Here is a 21,346-nt window from a genome sequence, read left to right as displayed (position 1 = left end):
GCTATTGACTATGGCAGGGTCAAATCCTCCCATATGAAGCAGACAGGCAAATCTTAGAACAAATATTTGCATCGTAAATATAAACAACCCTATAAACATTTGTTTTGTAATACTGGCCTGTACATATCCATATATATGTTTGCTAGACTTATTCAACTACTACAAGACTAGAACGCAGCATGTATGGATATGTATAGTCCAGTATTACAAAACAAATGTCTATAGAGTTGTTTATATTTACCATGCAAATATTTGTGTTCTAAGTATGGGAGGATTTGACCCTGCCATAGTCAATAGCTCAAAGCAACTTGGTTGCTGGTCTGCACATTGGTGTTCCATTCGCCAAAGATTCCATGGAGATCAACGGCCTCCAGTTCAGATGCAACTTAAAAAATCAACAAATATATTCAGTTGGGTTTAACGAGCTCCAGTAAAGACACCACACTTATTAGGGATCTAATTCTACAACTATTGCAATTTGCAAAGTGTCCCGCGAGTATTGTTCTAACTGAGCTCAAACTGGTAGCAACCAAATTTGCTTCTAACAAAACAGTGGGTAATAAAGTTTCCACAACAAAGTGCGCATTCAACAAATAATTTCAAATCACTAGACAAGATGAACGAAACAAAAATACTGTAGGCGTGTCATGGATTGTATCAAATTATTGTTTAAATTTCATGTTCCCATTCTCCTGAACAACTTTCCAATAATGGAATTGACACTTTCCCGGCTCTGATTGCAAAGCTGAAGCTCCAGAGGATACTTTGCACTAGCACTTGTGTTAGAGCTAAGAGCAACTATTAAACTATCCCTTGCACAAAGATCGACAGAGCACAACGAGCAACACGGCACAATTACATATCACTAAAAGTAAGCCTGACACAAGCCCCAGTTATGCCATCTACGGTCACTATAAATGCCATGCCATATATTTTTCAAGATTTAGAAGAACTTGCACCAGCAACTTGAACCTTTGATGCTCGGGAAGCACCAGCTCCAAGTTCCTCACCTGCAGATATTGCTCCCAGTCCTGAAGAAAAAGAAAATACAAATTTAACATCAGATGAGAAACCAACAAGTTGTTGCCCATGAAATTAATTCTAAGTTGGCAGAATAACAACAAAGCTGTTATTGCTACAGCCACAAATATAATAGGTCGTTTAGTTTGGAGAAAGGTAGTCATTTAAGGCTCACTGTATGAAGGAAAGAGAATTTCATGAGAAATATAATATCATGTCTATTTGGTCAGAATGGACTGAGAATCACAATAGTGTAACCAATAGCATATGCACTTCCCTGTTTAATGACAGGGCTAATACCTCTGTTCTTCTTAATGTTAGCCCCTCCACTAGAGCATGTACATGGATAAATAACCAAAAGGAATCATACAGTTACTGTTGGAGTATGAGAGTATGAGTGTATTAGGCCCATGAGGCCCATGTATGACTAATATACATTGCTACCCTTCTAGGGTTAGCCCAAGCCCAATGAGAATTCCAGCATGGTATCAGGCTAGCTTTCCTCCCTCCCCTTCCCCAACCAGCCGCGAGGCGCCGCCGGCCGGCCTCTTGCCGCCGCCATGGCTGGCCGCCCTCCCCCTCCCCCTCCCTCCCCAACCTACTTCCACGTTTTCCCCTCCCTTCCCTACCCGTCGTGGGCCCATCGCGCGGGCGCCGGCCCCCTTGCCGCGGACGCGGATGGCCCGGCCGCCGCCGCTGTCGCTGCGGGCGTGGGCGCGGGTGCCGGCGCGGGCGCGAGCGTGGGTGGCCCAGCCGCCGCTGCGGGCGCGGGCGCAGGCGGCCCCGCCGCCGCGGGCGCGGACACGGGCAGCCTGCCCACTGCCGCCGCCGCCGCTGCAGGGGCGGGCGCGGGCGCAGGCAGCCACGCCGCTGCCGCTGGGGGCGCGGGGGAGACCCTGGAGCCTTTCTTCTTCCCCGCTCCCCCTCCTCTGCCGCCCCCTGCCCCTCTCCAGACGGCAGGGGCCAACTCCGCTCTCGCCGCCGCTCTCGTGGCTGCACGGGCTGCTGCTGCGGACAGCCAGGCCCGGGTGCGGGCGGCCGCCCTCGCTTTGGAGCGCGAGCGCGACGCAGCTGATGCCCTGGCCCGCCAGATCGCTGAGGCGGAGCAGCTCCTCGTCCTCCCTACATCCTACGACACCGTGGCCACCTCCTCAGGCTCGACGGGTCACCGCGCGTCTCGCACCACGGTCATCTGGCACGACCCGGCCGACCCGCACGTGGCTCAGCTCCACTACCAGGCCGGGGGTGTCCAGAACATCCGACTCCTCGTCCCGGTCGTCCTCGAGCCTGAGTCGCCCTCTTACGCTCGCTGGAGGGACCTGGTTCTCCTCACCCTCCGCCGCTACGCCCTCGACGACCACGTCCTAGTCGACGCCTCGGTCGCGGTCCAGACCCCATCGTGGCTGCGCCTTGACAGCGTCGTCCTCTCCTGGATCATCGGGACGATCTCCCTGGACCTCCACGACCTCGTCCGCAACTCTGCTGACGCTCGCCGGGCCTGGCTTGCGCTCGAGGGCCAGTTTCTGGGCAATGCCGAAGCCCGGGCCCTGCGTCTCGATGCGAGCTTCCGCACCTTCGTTCAGGGTGACCTCTCCGTTGGCGATTTCTGCCGGCGCATGAAGAGCATGGCGGACTCCCTCGGCGACCTTGGCTGGCCCGTGGAGGACCGCATTCTGGTCCTCAATGTCCTCCGCGGGCTCAGTGACCGCTACGCCCACCTCCGGACGTGGATCACCCGGCAGAGGCCCTTTCCCTCCTTCCTGCAGGTCCGTGACGACCGTGTCATGGAGGAGCTCACTCAGGGCGTCCAGCCAGGGTCCACCTCCGCGCCAAGGTCCTCGTCTTCCTCGACTGCCCTGGCCGCTACTCCTCCGGCGCGTTCGTTCGCTCCACCGCCGTCGTCGCTTCTTGGTTCTCCTCCCCCCGGGCCGGGCGGGGGTGGGGGGGGGGGGGCCGTGGCGGCCGCCGTCACCGCGGAGGGGGGCGTGGGGGCCGCGGGGGCCACCACACACCGGCTCCTCCAGGGAGCCACCAGTCGCCCGCGACTCCACGGGGTGCAGCCTGGCCCTCTTTCCACAACCCGTGGTTGGGGCGCATCTCCATGTGGCCCTTCCCGGCTCCAGGTGGAGAGCCTCGCCCACCAGTGGCCTTGCTCACTGGAGCTCCTCCGGGGTTTTACTCCCCGTCTGCGTGGGCTACACCTCCCGGCGCATCTTCGTGGGTGCCACCTCCCGACACCTTGCCCGGGCCTGTCGGTTGGAACCCGGCGGCCTTGGCCAGATCCTTCAGCACCATGGCCCTGACACCGCCTGCCGGTACCGACTGGATTGCCGACTCGGGTGCCACTTACCACACTACTCCAGACCCTGGTATACTCTCCTCTATTCACCCTCCTTCTCCCTCTCATCCTTCGTCCATCATGGTCGCGAATGGTTCGTGTATTCCAGTCACGTCCGTGGGTGCCGCCGGCACTCATGGTTCCTTTCTTCTTCCTGACATTCTTGTTGCACCCTCTATGGTTCACAACCTTCTTTCTATTCGTCGTTTTACAGCTGACAATTCCTGTTCTGTTGAATTTGACTCTTCTGGTCTTACTGTAAAGGATTTGGCTTCCCGGCGTCCTCTTCTCCGATGTGACAGCACGGGACCCCTTTACACCCTTCGGCTTCCGACGTCTGCTTCCTCTTCGTCACCGTCTACTTTGTCAGCTGCCTTCGCCGCCACTCCTTCCACCACTTGGCACCGTCGCCTCGGCCATCCTGGACGTGATGCTCTGACGCAGCTTAGTCGCAGTTCCGACATTGGTTGTACTCGGGCTCACGATGAGCACTTGTGTCATGCGTGCCAGCTGGGCCGTCATGTTCGTCTCCCTTTTTATTCTTCTTCTTCACATGCTACGCATGTGTTTGATCTTGTACACTGCGACCTATGGACATCTCCTGTCATCAGCATCTCTGGGTATAAATACTATCTTGTGGTGGTTGACGATTTCTCGCATTACTCGTGGACTTTCCCCTTGCGTGCAAAGTCGGATACCTTCACCACTCTTCTCCACTTTTTCGCCTGGGTGTCTACTCAGTTCGGCCTTACCATCAAGGTCGTCCAGTGTGACAATGGCCGTGAGTTCGATAACGGCACCTCCCGTGCCTTCTTCCTCTCTCACGGTGTCCAGTTGCGCATGTCTTGCCCGTATACCTCCTCCCAGAACGGCAAGGCCGAGCGCATGATTCGCACCACGAACGACACCATGCGCACCCTTCTGCTCCAGGCGTCGCTTCCTGCTCGCTTCTGGGCCGAGAGTCTGCACACCTCCACCTATCTCCTTAACCGCCTTCCTTCCGCTGCCTGCCCGGCTCCCACACCACACCACGCTCTCTTCGGTACCCCTCCTCGGTATGACCACCTTCGTGTCTTCGGGTGTGCGTGTTACCCTAACACCACTGCCACCGCTCCCCACAAGCTGGCTCCCCGTTCCGCTCTGTGTGTCTTCCTTGGGTACTCCCCGGATCACAAGGGGTACCGGTGCTTTGACCTCACCTCCCGTCGGGTCCTCATCTCTCGCCACGTGGTGTTTGATGAGTCTGTCTTCCCCTTCTCCACCACCACCACACCATCTCCCACCCCCGATCCTGACCCCTTCTCTCTGTTTCCCACTGACACGGTGGTCCAGCCGCTTTTACCGCTGTCTCCTGCAGGTACTGCTTCCCCGTGCCCCTCGCCGGGCCCGTGCCCCCGCTCGCCGCCCACCAGTGACGCCCCTGGCCCTGCGCCCTGCCCGGGTCCAGAGGCGTCGCCCTCCGGAGCTGCCCCTGCCCCTCCATCCGCAGCGGGTCCGGGGACGCCGCCTGTCGCACCTCCTGCGCGTTTCGCCCAGCCGGTGCACGTCTACCAGCGCCGTGTGCCGGCGGCAACGCTGCCTCCGACACCACCGGGGTCCACCTCTCCACTGGTGACGCCTACACCACCGGTGGCTCCTTCTCCGCCGGCGACCCCTACACCGCCGCCGCCGCCTCAGGCTGCCCGTGTCGCGTCGCCGGTGTACCACCCGCAACTCCTTCACCGACACCCGCGGCATGTTCACCCTATGGTGACGCGTCACGCGGCTGGTACCCTGCGGCCCCGGGCTCTCGCGACGATGCCCGACGACCCGCAGATCTCTCCTGTACCCTCTTCCTTTCGCGACGCCTTGTCGGACCCTCATTGGCGCCGCGCGATGGAAGAGGAGTACGCAGCTCTCCTCGTCAACCAGACATGGGATCTGGTGCCCCGTCCACCCGGATCCAACGTCGTCACCGGCAAGTGGATCTGGACACACAAGCGGCGGGCTGATGGTACCCTTGAGAGGTACAAGGCTCGCTGGGTTCTTCGGGGTTTCACTCAGCGCCCTGGAGTCGATTATGATGAGACTTTCAGCCCCGTGGTGAAGCCGGCCACCGTACGCACAGTGCTCTCCCTGGCTCTCAGTCGCTCTTGGCCTGTGCATCAGCTGGACGTCAAGAATGCTTTTCTCCACGGGACTCTCACCGAGACAGTCTACTGCAGCCAGCCAGCGGGGTTTGTTGACTCTTCTCGTCCGGACATGGTCTGCCGGCTCAACAAGTCTCTCTACGGCCTCAAGCAGGCCCCCCGGGCATGGTACTCTCGGTTTGCTGCTTTCCTGCTGACACTGGGGTTTGTGGAGGCCAAGTCGGATACGTCCCTGTTTATCTATCACCATGGCGCTGATACTGCCTATCTGCTGCTCTACGTTGATGATATTGTCCTCACAGCCTCCAGCCCGTCCTTACTCAGCCGTGTCATCGCCTCTCTTCAGCAGGAGTTTGCTATGAAGGATCTTGGTGTGCTCCACCACTTCCTCGGGGTCACTGTTGAGCCTCGCCCCACCGGCCTTCTCCTTCACCAGCGGCAGTACACTCTTGATATCCTGGAGCGTGCTGGGATGACTAACTGCAAGCCCTGCTCTACTCCAGTTGACACACAGGGCAAGCTGTCAGAGGCCGTGGGCACCACCGTGGCAGACCCCACTGCTTACCGGAGTCTTGCAGGTGCCCTTCAGTACCTCACCTTCACCAGGCCAGACATCACCTATGCAGTGCAGCAGATATGCCTTCACATGCATGATCCCCGAGAGCCTCACCTCACTGCGCTCAAGCGCCTCCTCCGTTACCTCCGCGGCACTGTCGACTACGGCTTACTCCTTCAGCGGTCTTCCTCCACCGAGCTCGTCGTCTACACTGACGCCGACTGGGCCGGGTGTCCGGACACTCGGCGCTCTACCTCCGGCTACGCTGTCTTTCTGGGCGGCAACCTGGTGTCCTGGTCGTCCAAGCGCCAGCCGGTGGTCTCCCGATCCAGTGCCGAGGCGGAGTACCGAGCTGTCGCTAACGGCGTGGCTGAGGCCTCCTGGCTCCGACAGCTCCTTGCCGAGCTCCACAGCCCTTTCTCCCGGAGCACGCTGGTCTACTGCGACAACGTCAGTGCGGTGTACCTCTCCACCAACCCCGTGCAGCACCAACGGACCAAGCATGTGGAGATCGACCTACACTTTGTCCGTGATCGGGTTGCCATCGGCGATGTTCGGGTCCTACACGTCCCGACCACCTCCCAGTTTGCCGACATCTTCACCAAGGGCCTCCCGTCACCGACCTTCACCGAGTTTCGCTCCAGCCTCAACATCATTGGTGGCTAGTTGCGTCTGTGGGGGGGCTCGTGTGTGTGCCTTCATGTCCAGTCTGTAACTCCGCTGCGACGGTAGTTCAGACTGCGGGGGGGTGTTGGAGTATGAGAGTATGAGTGTATTAGGCCCATGAGGCCCATGTATGACTAATATACATTGCTACCCTTCTAGGGTTAGCCCAAGCCCAATGAGAATTCCAGCAGTTACCATAGCTCAAGTCTTTGTTTCTACTTCCTGGGAGAGTAAATATCCTTTTTCCTCCATAGAAGATTTTTCAGGGGATGGGGAGTGACCATACACCTTTAATGTTTGTTCTAAAACTACCCCTTGGCAGATTGTAAAGTGGGGTTTATATCATAGTGACAAAAGATTTGGAATAATGTCCAGAAACTGAAACTATTGAGATCTATAAAAAAAACTTCCAGCACTATTATTAATGCTGCCAATAAGAAGAAAAAGAACACTACATTACAGCGATCGGGCATCTTTGTTTTTTTTTTCCAATTAGAACCTCTGATCTGATTCAAGAAAAATAGAAAAAAAATATATCTTCAGAACTTGAACAACTTAGGGAATGAAGGAACAAAACCACAAAGACAACAGGAGAAGGAAGAAATGATCGCTAGGGTAGAAGGTCCTGATGGCTCTGTGGAAGAAACTAACTATAACTTCTCGGGAAGTACTATAAATAATTGTTTTATTTTGATCCTAGGATTAATATTCATATTGCTTTTGATTTCTAGAATAGGGAAGATAAGGTGACTAATCTAGAAGAAAAGATAATAGTGAAGAACTTTACAGAAGAATAGATTAGTGAGGCAAAATTTTGACCAAATGTTGATGGGTCAATTGTCCTACTGGCCTGTCTTTTATGTTTTAGGGCTATTGTTGATACCAATACTCAAAATGATTCATTTCTTAAAGGACAATCGGGAGTGTAAGCACAAGCATCACCTAGCAAACTATCCACTTAAGTACGAAAAAAAAGAATAACAAAAAAATAAGAATAATTGTTGGTATTCCTAGTGTTAAAGACCTCAATCTGTCTTTTTAGCTTCTTGGGATAAGAGATGCCAAGTGCGAGATGATAGACTGTGGAAATCTATAACTGATTGCAAGTATAGAATAGAACAAATAATCACCAGATTCTATGCTGTGTTATGGGTGGAAGATAAGAAATGTGCTTGTTTTTAGGATTGATTTGGTCAAGTACAAAGATACTGAAAAGGAGACTTCTAGGCATGGTGCAAAAGTGGAAGATTAATGTTTTATTGTGTGACGAAACAGGAGGGGAGACCCTTCCTGCATTTCTATGGAAAAGGGAGAATAAACAGTGTCTATGCACAAGCAGGATAAGAGAGATAATGTATAGCATCAATTCCTACCACAAACTACTAAGCGTCTCAGTCAGTTAAACATAGCAATTTTGAAGGAAGGTTTAGCCCTTTGAAATCTGGACAGTGCAAAATAATCCTTGAGTTTCCCAAGATAAAGGGATAGAGATTGAACTCAACACCTGGGGGGGAAAACCTCCACAGAGGCATTGCATTAAGAAGCAGATTTCATGTTATGGTAGGAAGGGTATACCACCGTCGAAACAAGACGACTGGCTAGGGAGTTGGGCCTTGCACCAGAGGTGCGGCAGCCAGAACCAGGCGTGGGAGCCAGGCTGGGCTCCAGCCGGTTCAATAGGAGATTAGTTAGGAGGAGAGATATTTCAGTTGGACTCTGTTAAGTTAAGTTGTTAGCCCTTAGATTTAGGAGAGGTTGGTTATTGAGTTGGTTATAAGTGTCAAACAATCAAGAGGAATAAAGATAAGCCTGAGATTGAGTTTATCTCACCTTGGGCCCTCGGGCGTTACTGTTCACGGTCTTCCATTGTCATCGAGCTTCCAGCCAGGCGCCGAGCATGGCGCCACCAGTTCGTCGCCGGGGTTTCAAGCCCAGGCCTCACATCTCCCATTCCTACTCCCTCAGGTCCCTAAGTTCCAACAACCTGGTATCAGCCATGTCTGGTCCTGGGCCGTCCGCCACTGCCGTCGCTCCAACCACCGCCGCTGCCACCGCTGCCTCTACCACCTCTGCATTCCCTGTGTTCACCACCTCCGCTCCACTTGTTGCAACCACAGCGTCGCTGCTCAGCCCACCATCCGCGACCCCAGCATCGTCCACCGAGGCATTCAATGCCTTGACAACAGCCATCTACGCGATGCAACGCCAGATGGGGGATCTCTCCTTGCGTCTAGCTGCGGTGGAGCGCCAGCCCTCGTCTTCAGGGCAGCCGCTATTCCATTACGGACTGCCGGGTTACGGCGGAATTCCGGCGTTGCCGGCGTCGGGCCCAGCCATCTTGGAGTTCCCGATTCCCGCACCACCAGTGGCCACCACGGGAGTCACCATCGCCGGTGCCCTGTCTCTGCCGCCGCAGCCGCCATTTACGGGTGTTGCCATCACCCAGATTGCTTTTCCACACTCGCCGTCACCCGTGCCTTCCCTGTCGTCCATCATGCAAGGAGCAGGGGTTGCTGCACCGCCTCCTTCGGCCGCGATACACATGCCGCTGCCACTACCTCATCTGCCGCCGGAGCCGGAAAGCCCTGCTGTCCCCCGTTACCATAAGCTGTCCTTCCCCACCTATGACGGCAAGGAGGATCCGCTCGGCTGGCTGCTCAAGTGTGAGCAGTTTTTCCGCGGCCAGCAGACTCGTCACGCGGATTGGGTCTGGCTCGCGTCCTACCACCTCACCGGCACAGCCCAGATGTGGTACACAGTTCTGGAACGCGACGCCGGCCGACCCGAGTGGGAAGAGTTCAAGCGCCTGTGTCATCAACGCTTCGGACCCCCGCTCAATACCAATCACTTGGCGGACCTAGCACGCCTACCATTCACATCATCGGTGGATGCGTACCTGGATGCGTTTTAGGCGTGCATGGCGCACGCCGGTCGCCTCTTGCCATATCAGCAAGCTCAGCTGTTCACCGGGGGCCTTCCGGACCACATTCGCGTCGACGTCGAGCTCCACGACCCGCAAGATCTCCAGCGGGCCATGCGGCTGGCACGCGCGTATGAGCGGCGGAATATGCCTGCACCGCTCGCCCTGCCAACGCCGTCAGCCCGCCCGCCTCGCCGCACTGCGGGGACTGCTCCAGCACTTACCTCCGCGCCAGCAGTCAATACAAGGCCATTCAAACGGCTGTCACCTGAGGAGCGGCGGAACGCCGCAAACAGGGGCTATGCTACAACTGCGATGAGCAGTACGTCCGTGGACACAAGTGCGCCCGACTCTTTTATCTGGAGGCATCAGACTACCTTGTCGAGGAACCAGACGACGCTGATGAGGACCCAGCTGCACCTGCAGCAACGCCCCAGCCGCCCTTCAACCCCGATGCCCCCATGATCTCGCTCAACGCCATTACGGGCATTCGGACGGAGGACACCATGCAGCTCTACATACAGATTGGCAATGAGCAGTTTGTGGCGCTCTTGGATTCGGGGTCCACGCATAATTTTGTGCGCGGCGACGTCGCCCAACGCGTGGGCCTTCAGTTCCATCCCAGCCCGGGTGCTGGGGTCATCGTCGCCAACGGTGACCGCGTGACCTGCCGTGGCCTCGCGAAGGACGTCGCCATTCGCATTGCCGACGAACACTTCTCCATTGACTGCTACTCCATCCCAATTGACGGCTACGACATGGTCCTCGGCGTCACTTTTCTAAGGATGTTGGGACCCATCCTCTGGGACTTCGATGATTTGTGTATGGCGTTTTCACACGAAGGTCGCCGCGTGTTCTGGCGCGGCATCGGCTCGACACGGCATGATGTCCAATCAACTCAGCGCCTCCATGCCCTTCGCCAAGATGGGCCAGCTCTGATGGAGCGCTTACTGCAGTCTTTCGAAGACCTCTTCGCTGAACCCAAGGGCTTGCCACCGGTCCGTGCCTGTGATCACCGCATACACCTGCAACCCAACACGGTGCCGGTAGCAGTTCGCCCCTACATATACCCACAGCTCCAGAAAGAGGAGCTCGAGTCACAGTGTGCTGCTATGCTGTCCCAGGGAATAATTCGGCCAAGTACGTCGGCATTTTCAGCACCGGTGTTGCTGGTCAAGAAGCCAGACTCCTCTTGGCGCTTTTGTGTGGATTACCGCGCCCTCAACGACAAAACAGTCAAGGACAAGTTCCCCATTCCAGTGGTAGAGGAGCTCCTGGATGAACTCAAAGGCGCCAAATTCTTCACCAAATTGGATCTCCGTTCGGGCTACCATCAAGTCTGGATGCACGCGGATGATGTTGAGAAGATGGCCTTCCGCACACATCATGGCCACTTCGAATTTTTGGTCATGCCCTTCGGCCTGACCAATGCGCCGGCGACATTCCAGAGCCTCATGAACACGGTCCTTCGGCCCTACCTCCGTAAGTTCATCTTGGTTTTCTTCGATGACATTCTAATCTACAGCCCTTCGTGGACGTCGCACCTCCAGCATGTCAAGGCCGTCCTCACAGTGTTGCGGGAACAGCAGTTGCGCATCAAGCGCAGCAAGTGTTCGTTCGCCGCACCCTCCGTCGCATACCTGGGCCACGTCATCTCCGCTGGTGGGGTGGCCATGGACCCATCAAAGGTGGAGGCGGTGACGTCGTGGCCTCAGCCGCCCTCAGCGCGGGGTCTCCGGGGCTTCCTCGGCTTAGCGGGCTACTACCGCCGCTTCATCAAGGATTTTGGAGCCATCGCTGTGCCTCTCACGCAGCTCCTGCGCAAGGACGCCTTTCTGTGGTCTGAGGCGGCAGCATCAGCATTCACGGCGTTGAAACAAGCACTGACTGCGGCTCCGGTTCTCCAATTGCCGGACTTGAGTTACCCTTCACGGTGGACTACGATGCGTCTGGATCAGGTTTTGGCACTGTACTGCACCAGGGCACGGGCGCTATCGCATTCTTCAGCAGGTCGTTCTCGCCAAGACACATGAAGCTCGCTGCGTACGAGCGGGAACTCTTTGGATTGGTACAAGCTGTTCGGCACTGGAGGCCATATCTTTGGGGGCATCGCTTCGTCGTGCGCACGGATCACTATGCGCTCAAATTCCTTCTTGACCAGCGCCTCTCCACCATGCCTCAACATCAGTGGGTTTCCAAGCTGTTCGGCTACGACTTCGCCGTCGAATTTCGGCCGGGGCGCCTGAATGTGGTGGCCGACGCGCTGTCCCGGCGTGACGAGGCTGCTGATCATCTTCACGCCTTGTCCGGACCATCCTTCGCCCTCTTCGACAACCTCCGCAGTGAGCTCCAGGAGGACACAGCCCTGCGCGCACTGCGGGACTCCATAGTCGCTGACCGCGGCGCCCCTTGGCGCGTCGTGGACGGTCTCATCCTCCACGGCACCCGCGTCTTCGTCCCGGTGCAGTCGGCCCTACTGCCCGCTGTGCTGGAGCTTGCCCACTCGGTTGGGCATGAGGGTGTTCAGAAGACTCTCCACCGCTTGCGTGCCCAGTTCTATGTTGAGGGTGATCGGGCACAGGTGCGCGACTTTGTGCAAGCCTGCGACGTCTGCCAGAAGAACAAGGTCGACTCCCTTCGGCCGGCGGGGTTGCTGCAGCCCCTGGAGGTGCCATCACAGGTGTGGTCTGACATCTCGCTCGACTTCATCGAAGGACTGCCGCGTGTTAATGGCAAGAGCGTCATCTTAACGGTGGTCGATCGATTCTCCAAGCATGCACACTTCATCGCGCTCAGTCATCTGTATAACGCGGCTTCGGTCGCCAAGGCATTCTTCGAGGCCATCGTTCGCCTGCACGGGTTCCCCAACTCCATTGTCAGCGATCGGGACCCCGTGTTCACTGGCAATGTGTGGCGGGATCTATTCAAGTTCGCAGGGGTCAAGCTTCGCCTAAGTACAGCGTTCCACCCACAAACTGATGGCCAGTCCGAAGCAGTCAACAAGACCATTGCCATGTATTTGCGCTGCATCACCGGCGACCGTCGCCGTGCTTGGTTGGAGTGGCTTCCCTGGGCAGAATACTGCTACAACACGTCCTACCACACTTCCTTGCGGACTTCGCCGTTTCAAGTTGTTTACGGCCGGCCTCCGCCTGCCTTAATTCCCTATACTGCAGGTACAGCACGCACCAGCACAGTCGACGCGCTTCTCCAGGATCGCGACACCTTCCTGGCAGAGGTGCGTGAACGCCTTCTCCAAGCCCAAGAGTATGCTAAGCGCTACTACGACGGCCACCATCGCCCCTTGGAGTTTGCAGTGGGTGATTGGGTGTGGCTCCGCATTCTTCATCGGCCGGTGTAGTCGCTACTGCCAGGACCGCGGGGCAAGCTCAGCCCGCGGTTCGCTGGCCCGTTCCAGGTGGCCGAGCGCATTGGTGAGGTCGCATACCGGCTATTGCTGCCAGAGGGAGCGCGCGTCCACAACGTCTTTCATGTTAGTGTCCTCAAGCCGTTCCGAGGGACCCCTCCAGCAATGCCCCCGGCCCTTCCTCCACTGCGCCACGGCCGTCGCCTCCAGCAATCGGCACGTGCTCTGTGTGCCCAGCTTCGGCGGGGCGTTTGGCATGTGTTGATCCAATGGGCGGCCTTGCCTGAAGATGAAGCCACCTGGGAGCCGCTGGACGAGTTCCGTGCTGAGTTCCCCGCCTTCCAGCTCGAGGACGAGCTGTTCATCAAGGGGGGGAGTGATGTTATGGTAGGAAGGGTATACCACCGTCGAAACAAGACGACTGGCTAGGGAGTTGGGCCTTGCACCAGAGGTGCGGCAGCCAGAACTAGGCGTGGGAGCCAGGCTGGGCTCCAGCCGGTTCAATAGGAGATTAGTTAGGAGGAGAGATATTTCAGTTGGACTAAGTTAAGTTGTTAGCCCTTAGATTTAGGAGAGGTTGGTTATTGAGTTGGTTATAAGTGTCAAACAATCAAGAGGAATAAAGATAAGCCTGAGATTGAGTTTATCTCACCTTGGGCCCTCGGACGTTACTGTTCACGGTCTTCCATTGTCATCGAGCTTCCAGCCAGGCGCCGAGCACGGCGCCACCAGTTCATCGCCGGGGTTTCAAGCCCAGGCCTCACATCTCCCACTCCTACTCCCTCAGGTCCCTAAGTTCCAACATTTCAACACAAGACCGAGAAAGGGGACCAGAGACCGGACTACCAAGCGACACGCTGGAAGTGACGTAACCTAGTGAGACCCCTTTTTTTTGTGAGACCCAGGGTTCGAACCCTGGTTGGCAGCACCACAACTAGACACCTTGCCACCGCACTACTAATGGCATCATAACAGGGATAGAGTTAAGTGCCCATTAATCGTTAATGAAGATGGTGGCATTGTGATGTATCCAAATAGCCCAGCACAAGTATATCATCCACGTCCCAGTCAAATATGAGAAACACAAACGAACCTGACTGAGAGAGCAGGAGAAGAGATTCATAAAGTGGAAGATAACGTGCAAGCATATACTGAAATGAAGCTGATGGACCTGTTTAGCTGAGAGGAAGATATCAAGGCCAGTCTAGGCCACTAAAACTCTGGAGTCCAGAATCTTCTGCTTCACTAGGAGGTCGAATAATTATATAGGTATAAGTTAAATAGAGATCATAGCAAGAGGTGGATCTGTGTTTCATGAAGTGACAAGCACAACCTTTGGGCTTTGGTAGCTTAAAATTTCTGGTGATAATGTAATAATATGTGTTTGGATGACTGTAAAACCACAATGCTGATGACATTTAAATCAGAAAACCAGGATGCAACCCTTTTATCAAAGCCGCTACTGGCTGGCCAAATAGCACTAGTGTATTACCACAGCCACATTTGCACAAAATAACCAAGCATACATTCAAAGTTTAGAAAAAATGTGTAGGAATATCATCATCTGCATTTCTAAGTTGATCAGTGACACTGCCAGATCACTAGGGAATACACGGTTGAAAACAGGCACTGGGGCTAATTGCCGGAATATGTAGAATAGACGAATAAAGTCCTAGGCATCATGTAGTGTACCCCCCCCCCCCCCCCCTGTGGCCCTTGGACCCTGTCGGTAGATAAGGAGTGGGAAATCTTGAAATACTCATATAGTTAATGACTTTTTTGTTTCTCCCCCGTGGATATCATCTTGGCTAATGCCAAATTTTGACCAATCATAGAGAAAGCATAATCAATCCAGAATATGTAGTTATGTACTGTCCATTTAAATATGATATTTAAGATAGGCTAATTAGTTAGAAAATGAACTAATTACCTTGTCCTGAAAATCATATATTTAAAATCAGAACCTGATAAATTACTAGGCATATATATCTATTTTCAAGATTATGCTTTGCAGGCACATATACACCATGATTCATATTTATGCCTTACTAACTGAAATATGGCAATTTGTGAAATATAGCAAAGCATGAACCAACCAGTGATGTACCTGAAGTGCAGAAGGCCATGTAGGGAACTACACTGTCTATGTCACCGCCATTGTATACCTTCTTCACCTGGCCAGATTTCAGATCAATACTGAATAGGCCATCCACAGTCTGCACAAAGAAGAGTGCAATGCCATCCGCAAAGCCAACCAATTCAGTAGAGATGGAGTTGGCATCAGCAGGGAGTAGTGTCTGGAGATCAATGACTTTGCTTTGTGCCCATCCCGCATCTCCAACACTACCACTAACGGCCTCCCATTACCAAAGATAAAGTTTGGAGTCACGCACGGCACCAAATCCAAGCCTAGCATCGTCCTCTGTGGCCATAAGCACAATGCGTGGCCCATGTTCAAGACGGGACAGTGGTAGATCAATGGTAAAAGTTGACCATAAGCTCATTTCGTAAGGCAGGTAGAATGCAGACATTTTCCATGTGCTCAAATCATACTTGATGATTTTGGACCTGAATGCTTGGATGCATATCTCAGACTTGAAGTAAAGCGCATTCCCCACAAGGGCAGCGCACGCCAAGTAGTCCACATCGGCATGGTCAACAGAATTGGTGGGCAGGCTCCAGTAGCCAGCCTCCGATGAGTAGACGAGGCCGAAGAGCACCCCGTGACCGCAGCCCACCACAGCCACGAGGAAGGGTCCACGGCGGCAGTTGAGGTGGTCACAACCCCCAGCGGCGCAGAGCACCGCCGCATTCCAGCTGGTCCACTCCTGTTGCCTCGGCAGTTCAGGCAGCTTCAGGTGGTCGCCAGTGATGGGATCCCAGATGACGAGGGGGTCATCGACGGGCCCGCGCTCCCGGTCCCAGTTAGTAAGGAGGACGCGGCCGTGGCGGGAGTCGAGCACGAGCCAGCGGCGGCGGTCAGGGAGAGGCTGGCGGAAGCGGAGGGAGGACGTGGGAATGAAGCGGGAAGTGCCGGCGTGGCCTGAGATGTTGCAGAGAACGCCCAGAATGGGAGGGGGCGCTTGGTGGTGGCGAGCGCAGAACCTGCGGCGGAAGCCAGGATCGGAGGCGACGCGGTACCAGGGCTTGCAGACCAAGGCGGCGTAGAAGAGGCTCGCGGGATCGTTGGGCGGGATGCGGATCAGGATCTCCTCGATGAGGTCGTCCGTCAGCGGCGCCGGCGGCGGCATGCTGCTGCCCTTGGTTGGATTGGACCCCGGGCTTGGGGACTGGTGCGAGGTTTAGAAAATGGTAAATCACGTGGAAACCCATCGATTTGTGCAAACTTCCGATTAGGACGTCGATCCAATGAATGAGGTGAGAGAATTTAAGCGTAAAAAAAATAATGGGTGGGGATTTAAGCGTAAAAAAAAATTCTACCTCTCATCTTATTCATTAGATCAGAATCTAGTAGTTCTGATTGATAGTTTCAACTTTATACAGATTAGTTAGTTTACATCTTATACGTCGCCTCAGAAAATTGCTAGTAGTATGTTAATCTCTTGATTAGGCTGATATTTTCTTCATGGGAATTTGACGTTTCTACCCTATGACTAAAGTGTAATTATAATTTTATTCTTAATTTTCTAAATTTATGATTTTGTCCTCACGATTTTAATTCGAAGCCTTCGTTTATCTCTGGTTCTGTGACTATGCTAAATATTAATAAAGGGACCATCTAGCTATCAGCTGATAGATTTATTGTGTCAAAATCTGTGAGATTTTTGGCCAATCAAAAGAAGACAGCTCACCCAAAAAACTGACAGACACTACATAGAGAAATCTGTCAAATTAAACATAAACAGATCAACAACCCATAACGGGTTTCCCAAACCCAACATCTATTAACAGACACACATAGAATAGTACAATATACACGGGTGTCAACTTAGGCCTCGTTTGGCTGGACTCCCGCGTGCTCCGGCTCCTACACTGTAGCGACACAGTAGCCAGAGCCGGAGGAGTCCAAAAACAAGCTTCTCCTTCTCAGAACGGCTCTGAGAGAGGAAACGAAGAGAGAAAATTGGCTCTGATGAACAGTATCCGCACAGGGTGTGAACAGTGTCACAACAGAGGGAGCCGGAGCCGCCCGGAGCTGCACCAAAGAGGGCTCATGTTGTTGCTTCCATCAGAACTCAGAAATACAATGTAGCCGTGCAGGTGATCGGGAAAAGAGATAGTTGACATAATGGGTGCGGATTTCGAAAAAATGGGTTTGCGGGTTTCAAATCTCCAGTTTGCTGATCTCTTAGTAGAGTTCACATCCGAAAAAGGCCACAGAGGCCCGTTCGTTTGGAGGAATTTTAGAGAAATCTAAAGAAATCTGGATGAATCTAGAGAAATTTGTAAGAGGAAAACACTGTTTCGGATGAAAAAAGAAGCGGGTCAAGCCGGGTTTAAGGGCACGTGAACGGAGCCAGAATCTTCAAACAGATCAAACACCCAAAATTCGATAGATAAAACTCAGAAAAAACAATCGACGGAAATCTAGCACTCCTCATTAGTAAATTAAATGGTGAAAGAATACAAACAGAAAAATGCCACACAAAAACGGTCAAAATACCCTTTTCTCTCTCTCTCCTTGATCCCTCCTTACCATTTTAGTTCAATAAACATGATACCTAATGTCGGTGCAGAAAGTGACTAACTAGTGAATATTTATAGTTTTGTTGTACGTTGTGATCGGAGGTGACCTAGCATTCAATGACACATGATTTATACTGGTTCGGGCAACGTGCCCTATGTCCAGTCAGGGTCGGTCGGTGACTTTATTCCTGAGCCCAGGTGTTCGAAGTTTGTAGTAGGGTTACAAACGAGAAGAAGAAAGAGGGGGTGTACAAGAGGTCCGGTTGGCTCCGGTCGGAAAGGCCGAGAGTGACAGGAACTTCGCTATAAGCTAAGTGTTCAAGCGGATGCTTGGGGTCTGAACCTGGTGGTTCTATGGTTGTGAGATATCGATCTAAGGAACTCTGGCCTATTGGAATCTGTCGGTCCTCTTTGTTGGAGAAAGCACACCCTCTTTTATAGATGAAGGGGGTGACTTTACAAGTGAGAGGGTGAGGGTACGTATGCTGTCGAGCCTTGTTGCCCACACCGGCGGGTACAAGATAGTGGTAGGCGCCTACAACACTGTTGTTGTCGCTGTAGAATGTTAGATGCACACGGGAGGTCGTGCTGCCTTTTTCAGGGATGGTTGACGTCAATACCTGGCTGCAAATATTGTTTGATGCCTAGAGGCATGTGAGGAGTCACGCTATGTTCACCCAGTACGGTAAATCCTGGTGCCCATACCGCTATGTCCAGAGACACGCGGAGGGTCTTACCGTATGGGAGTTTTAGCGGCCCCTATAATACTATAGAGGGAGATGCCGGCGCCTACAATACTATTTGTGTTAGGTGGCTGCAGAGTACTGTTCTGTGCAGGGTGTGGTCCCTGATACAGTGGTTTTGACTTGTGAGCCTTGCCTTGCCTTTCTCTGCACGTCTTCTGGTTCCTACCGAGCGGGCGTCCCTGGTCGAATGGCTCTAGTTGGCTCTGAGTGCGCCGGTCGGAGAAGAGCGGTGAGCAGGGTTCCTACGAGCCCCGGTCGGAGGGACATTGGGTTGGAGTCGGAAGTAGGGCTCGGGACAGGCCTTCTGATCGGAGAGGCCGTCCAAAGGCGGCTGAAGGCCGAATTGAGCGCTCCGGTCGGAGAGGTGGACCGAAGTAGCTGATGAGCGGGCGTTGTTCTTCTTAGGCCTGGCTTTCCGGTCAGTTGCTAGACCGTTCCTTTGTCCTGTTATTTTTAGACTCTTGGGCCGAGCCTTGACGCAGAAGCCAGTCCCCGAGGGACCCCGGGTTCATGAACCCGACACCTAATCTAAATCTCCTAAGACTATCTCCAATAAGGAGACTCAAACCCAAAATGGGTAGTGAAAGACTTAAAATCAGCCTACAACAAAGTACCTATATGGGAGACCTATTTTGGGTTGTCTCAGATACACAACTCAAATATGGGTATCCTCTCTCTTGGAAACTGTAACACCCCAGTGTTATGCCTACATTTAGGCACTGCAAATCACGCATATCATGCATCATCAAGCATCCAAATCATACATGCCTAATCATGTGAATAACAACTGAAACATTGTTTTGAAACATTTGAAACATGTGTGAAACCTGAATGTTGCATACCTTGGTTAGAATTGTTTTGCCCTGAATTTTTGCTTGCTAGGTTAGTAGAACTTGTTTGGCTATCATTGTAAATCATCTAGCAATCTATAGTTCAATTTTTGGAGCAATGTTTGTATTCAAACTAATTAAAATTTTGGCTTCAAAAGTAATTTCCCAAAAATTAGGGTTTGGAGTTAAACATTGACTTTGAATTTATAATTCAAAATCTAGAAAGAATTTGGCTTTGGTCATAACAGCAAAGTTGTAGAGAATTAAATTCTAGTCAACTTTTATTTTTGGTACATTTTCAAAAGATGTCATTTTCTTGCTCAAAATAATATTTGAAAGATGGCATTTAAAAATTTCTTGAAAATATATTTGAAAAAGGATTTTTCTCATTTGTGGGCCGCTGCCTCGTTTTCGGCCCACGGCCGAAGCCGGCCTGGCCCGCGTCCCCGCCAGCCACGCGCCTCGCCCGCCCAACGCGCCAGCCCACCTCGCGAGTTGGCCCAGCAGCGCCCGCCGCTCGTGCGCCTTGACTCGCTCGGCCTAGCCCAGCGCCGTGCGCAGCGCCTGTCGCCGCGCCACGCCCCCAACCACGTCAGGGCTTGCCCGCCGCGCGTCGCCGGTCTTCTGCTCGCATAGGCCACGCGCCGCGGCCGTTCTGGCACCACTAGCCTCGCCTTAAGCCCCGCGCGCCTGCCCGACCAGTTCAGCCGCTCGTTTTTCATTTTCCTTCACCTTCTCCGCTCGCTCGCAGCTCCACAGCAGCAGCCGCAACAACTCCAACGAGCTCGCTCTTGCTCGCCGTCACAAAATTGCTCACTACATCTTCATCGTAGTGCCGCCTTGTTCTCTTCTACCTCCTCCACCCCTTGGCTGCACCGTCTGAGTTTTGGTAAGGGCGCATTGTCCGTTCCCGCCACCGCCGCCATGCGTGTGTCCTCACCGGAGTTGAGGCTGCTGTGGTTGGGGCAGCTAGGGACTCTTCTGTCTGCTTCTAGTTGCTTGGGTAGCTCCGTAGTAGTCTCGTGAAGCTTGTACCAAGCTTGTTTGTGACAATGGGAGTTCGTCGTCGCCGGAGCGCCGTAGCGATCTCGCTGCCGCCCGCCGTTGCTAACGCCGTCGTTGCTAGGGTACGGTAGAGGTTGAAATGAAGGTATGGATGGGTGCGCATAGTTGTGGGGAGCACGCCGGTGCCGTCGGGTTCACTGGAGAACTCGCAGTCGGCGAATTTCGCGGCTGCCGCGCCATCGTCTCCCTCCGTCCCCTGTTTTCTCTCGCTGACGTGCGGGTCCCATTTGCCAGTCGTCGCTGCTGAGAGGAAGCCAGAGCTGGGCTGCGCCATTCTGGGCCATGTGCGCGCACAGTCGTGGGCCACCTAAGTCGTTCGGGCTGGCCCAGTAACGTTTAAACGAATTGTTTTCCATTTATTCTTTATTATTTGAAATTTAAAATGGTTTGAAAAATGTTTGGGTACTCAAATTTGCTCCAAATTTGTTAAAATAAATTTGTCTAGGTTTCTTATCATTAGATCTACTTGGGAAAATTTTTGCATGACATTTTTGAAATACTTTTCTGTAGAACTTTATTTAATCATGAATATTGCTGATAACTTGAAAAATATGTAGAAAAATCTATAGGCTTTGGAAAAATATGATTCCCAGTTTGTTAATCTTCTTATGTCATGTATTTCCTAGGAAAAATATGTTTCATGCATGTGCTATGAGAAAATTTTTAGGTGTAGTTCAAGTACCTTTAATAGCTGATTTTTGTTATTTTTGCTAGAGAGCAAACTTTGTATAAAACATGCATGTGATAATTTTTGTATAGTCATTGTATGCTATGAAGAACATAGGAAAAATACTAACTCTGTTGTTTGACATTTTTCACGGTACAAAGTATTTTCATGTACAAAATCATGCCATAGCTTGTTATTTTTGTGTAGGCTAATCCACTCACTCAAATATCATGAAAATCTGATGATACACTTCTTAGGGTAATACTATGTTGTAGTAATTTTCTAAGATTTTTCTAAGCAAGAAAAATAGCGGTTGCTATTCAAACCTATTATTAATTAGGGTTTAATTAGGTGTTGCTTCATGTGTGTGTTTAAAAAATTAGTAAAGTTTTGGT

The 21,346-nt window shown here is 52.9% G+C and overlaps 1 protein-coding gene across 1 annotated transcript; it reads left to right on the top strand.

Annotated features, from left to right (window-relative positions):
* Positions 1–1,580: 1,580 nt before the first annotated feature.
* Positions 1,581–3,940, top strand: LOC136532009 (uncharacterized). Its single transcript, XM_066524649.1, has one exon. The coding sequence runs from the start codon at positions 1,581–1,583 to the stop codon at positions 3,321–3,323; it is 1,743 nt and encodes a 580-aa protein (XP_066380746.1). The 3' UTR covers positions 3,324–3,940.
* Positions 3,941–21,346: the final 17,406 nt, after the last annotated feature.

This window comes from Miscanthus floridulus, unplaced genomic scaffold (assembly GCF_019320115.1).
Source record: "Miscanthus floridulus cultivar M001 unplaced genomic scaffold, ASM1932011v1 fs_504_4, whole genome shotgun sequence".
Taxonomy (NCBI): Eukaryota; Viridiplantae; Streptophyta; class Magnoliopsida; order Poales; family Poaceae; genus Miscanthus; species Miscanthus floridulus.
This window is presented reverse-complemented; position numbering and strand designations above follow the sequence as displayed.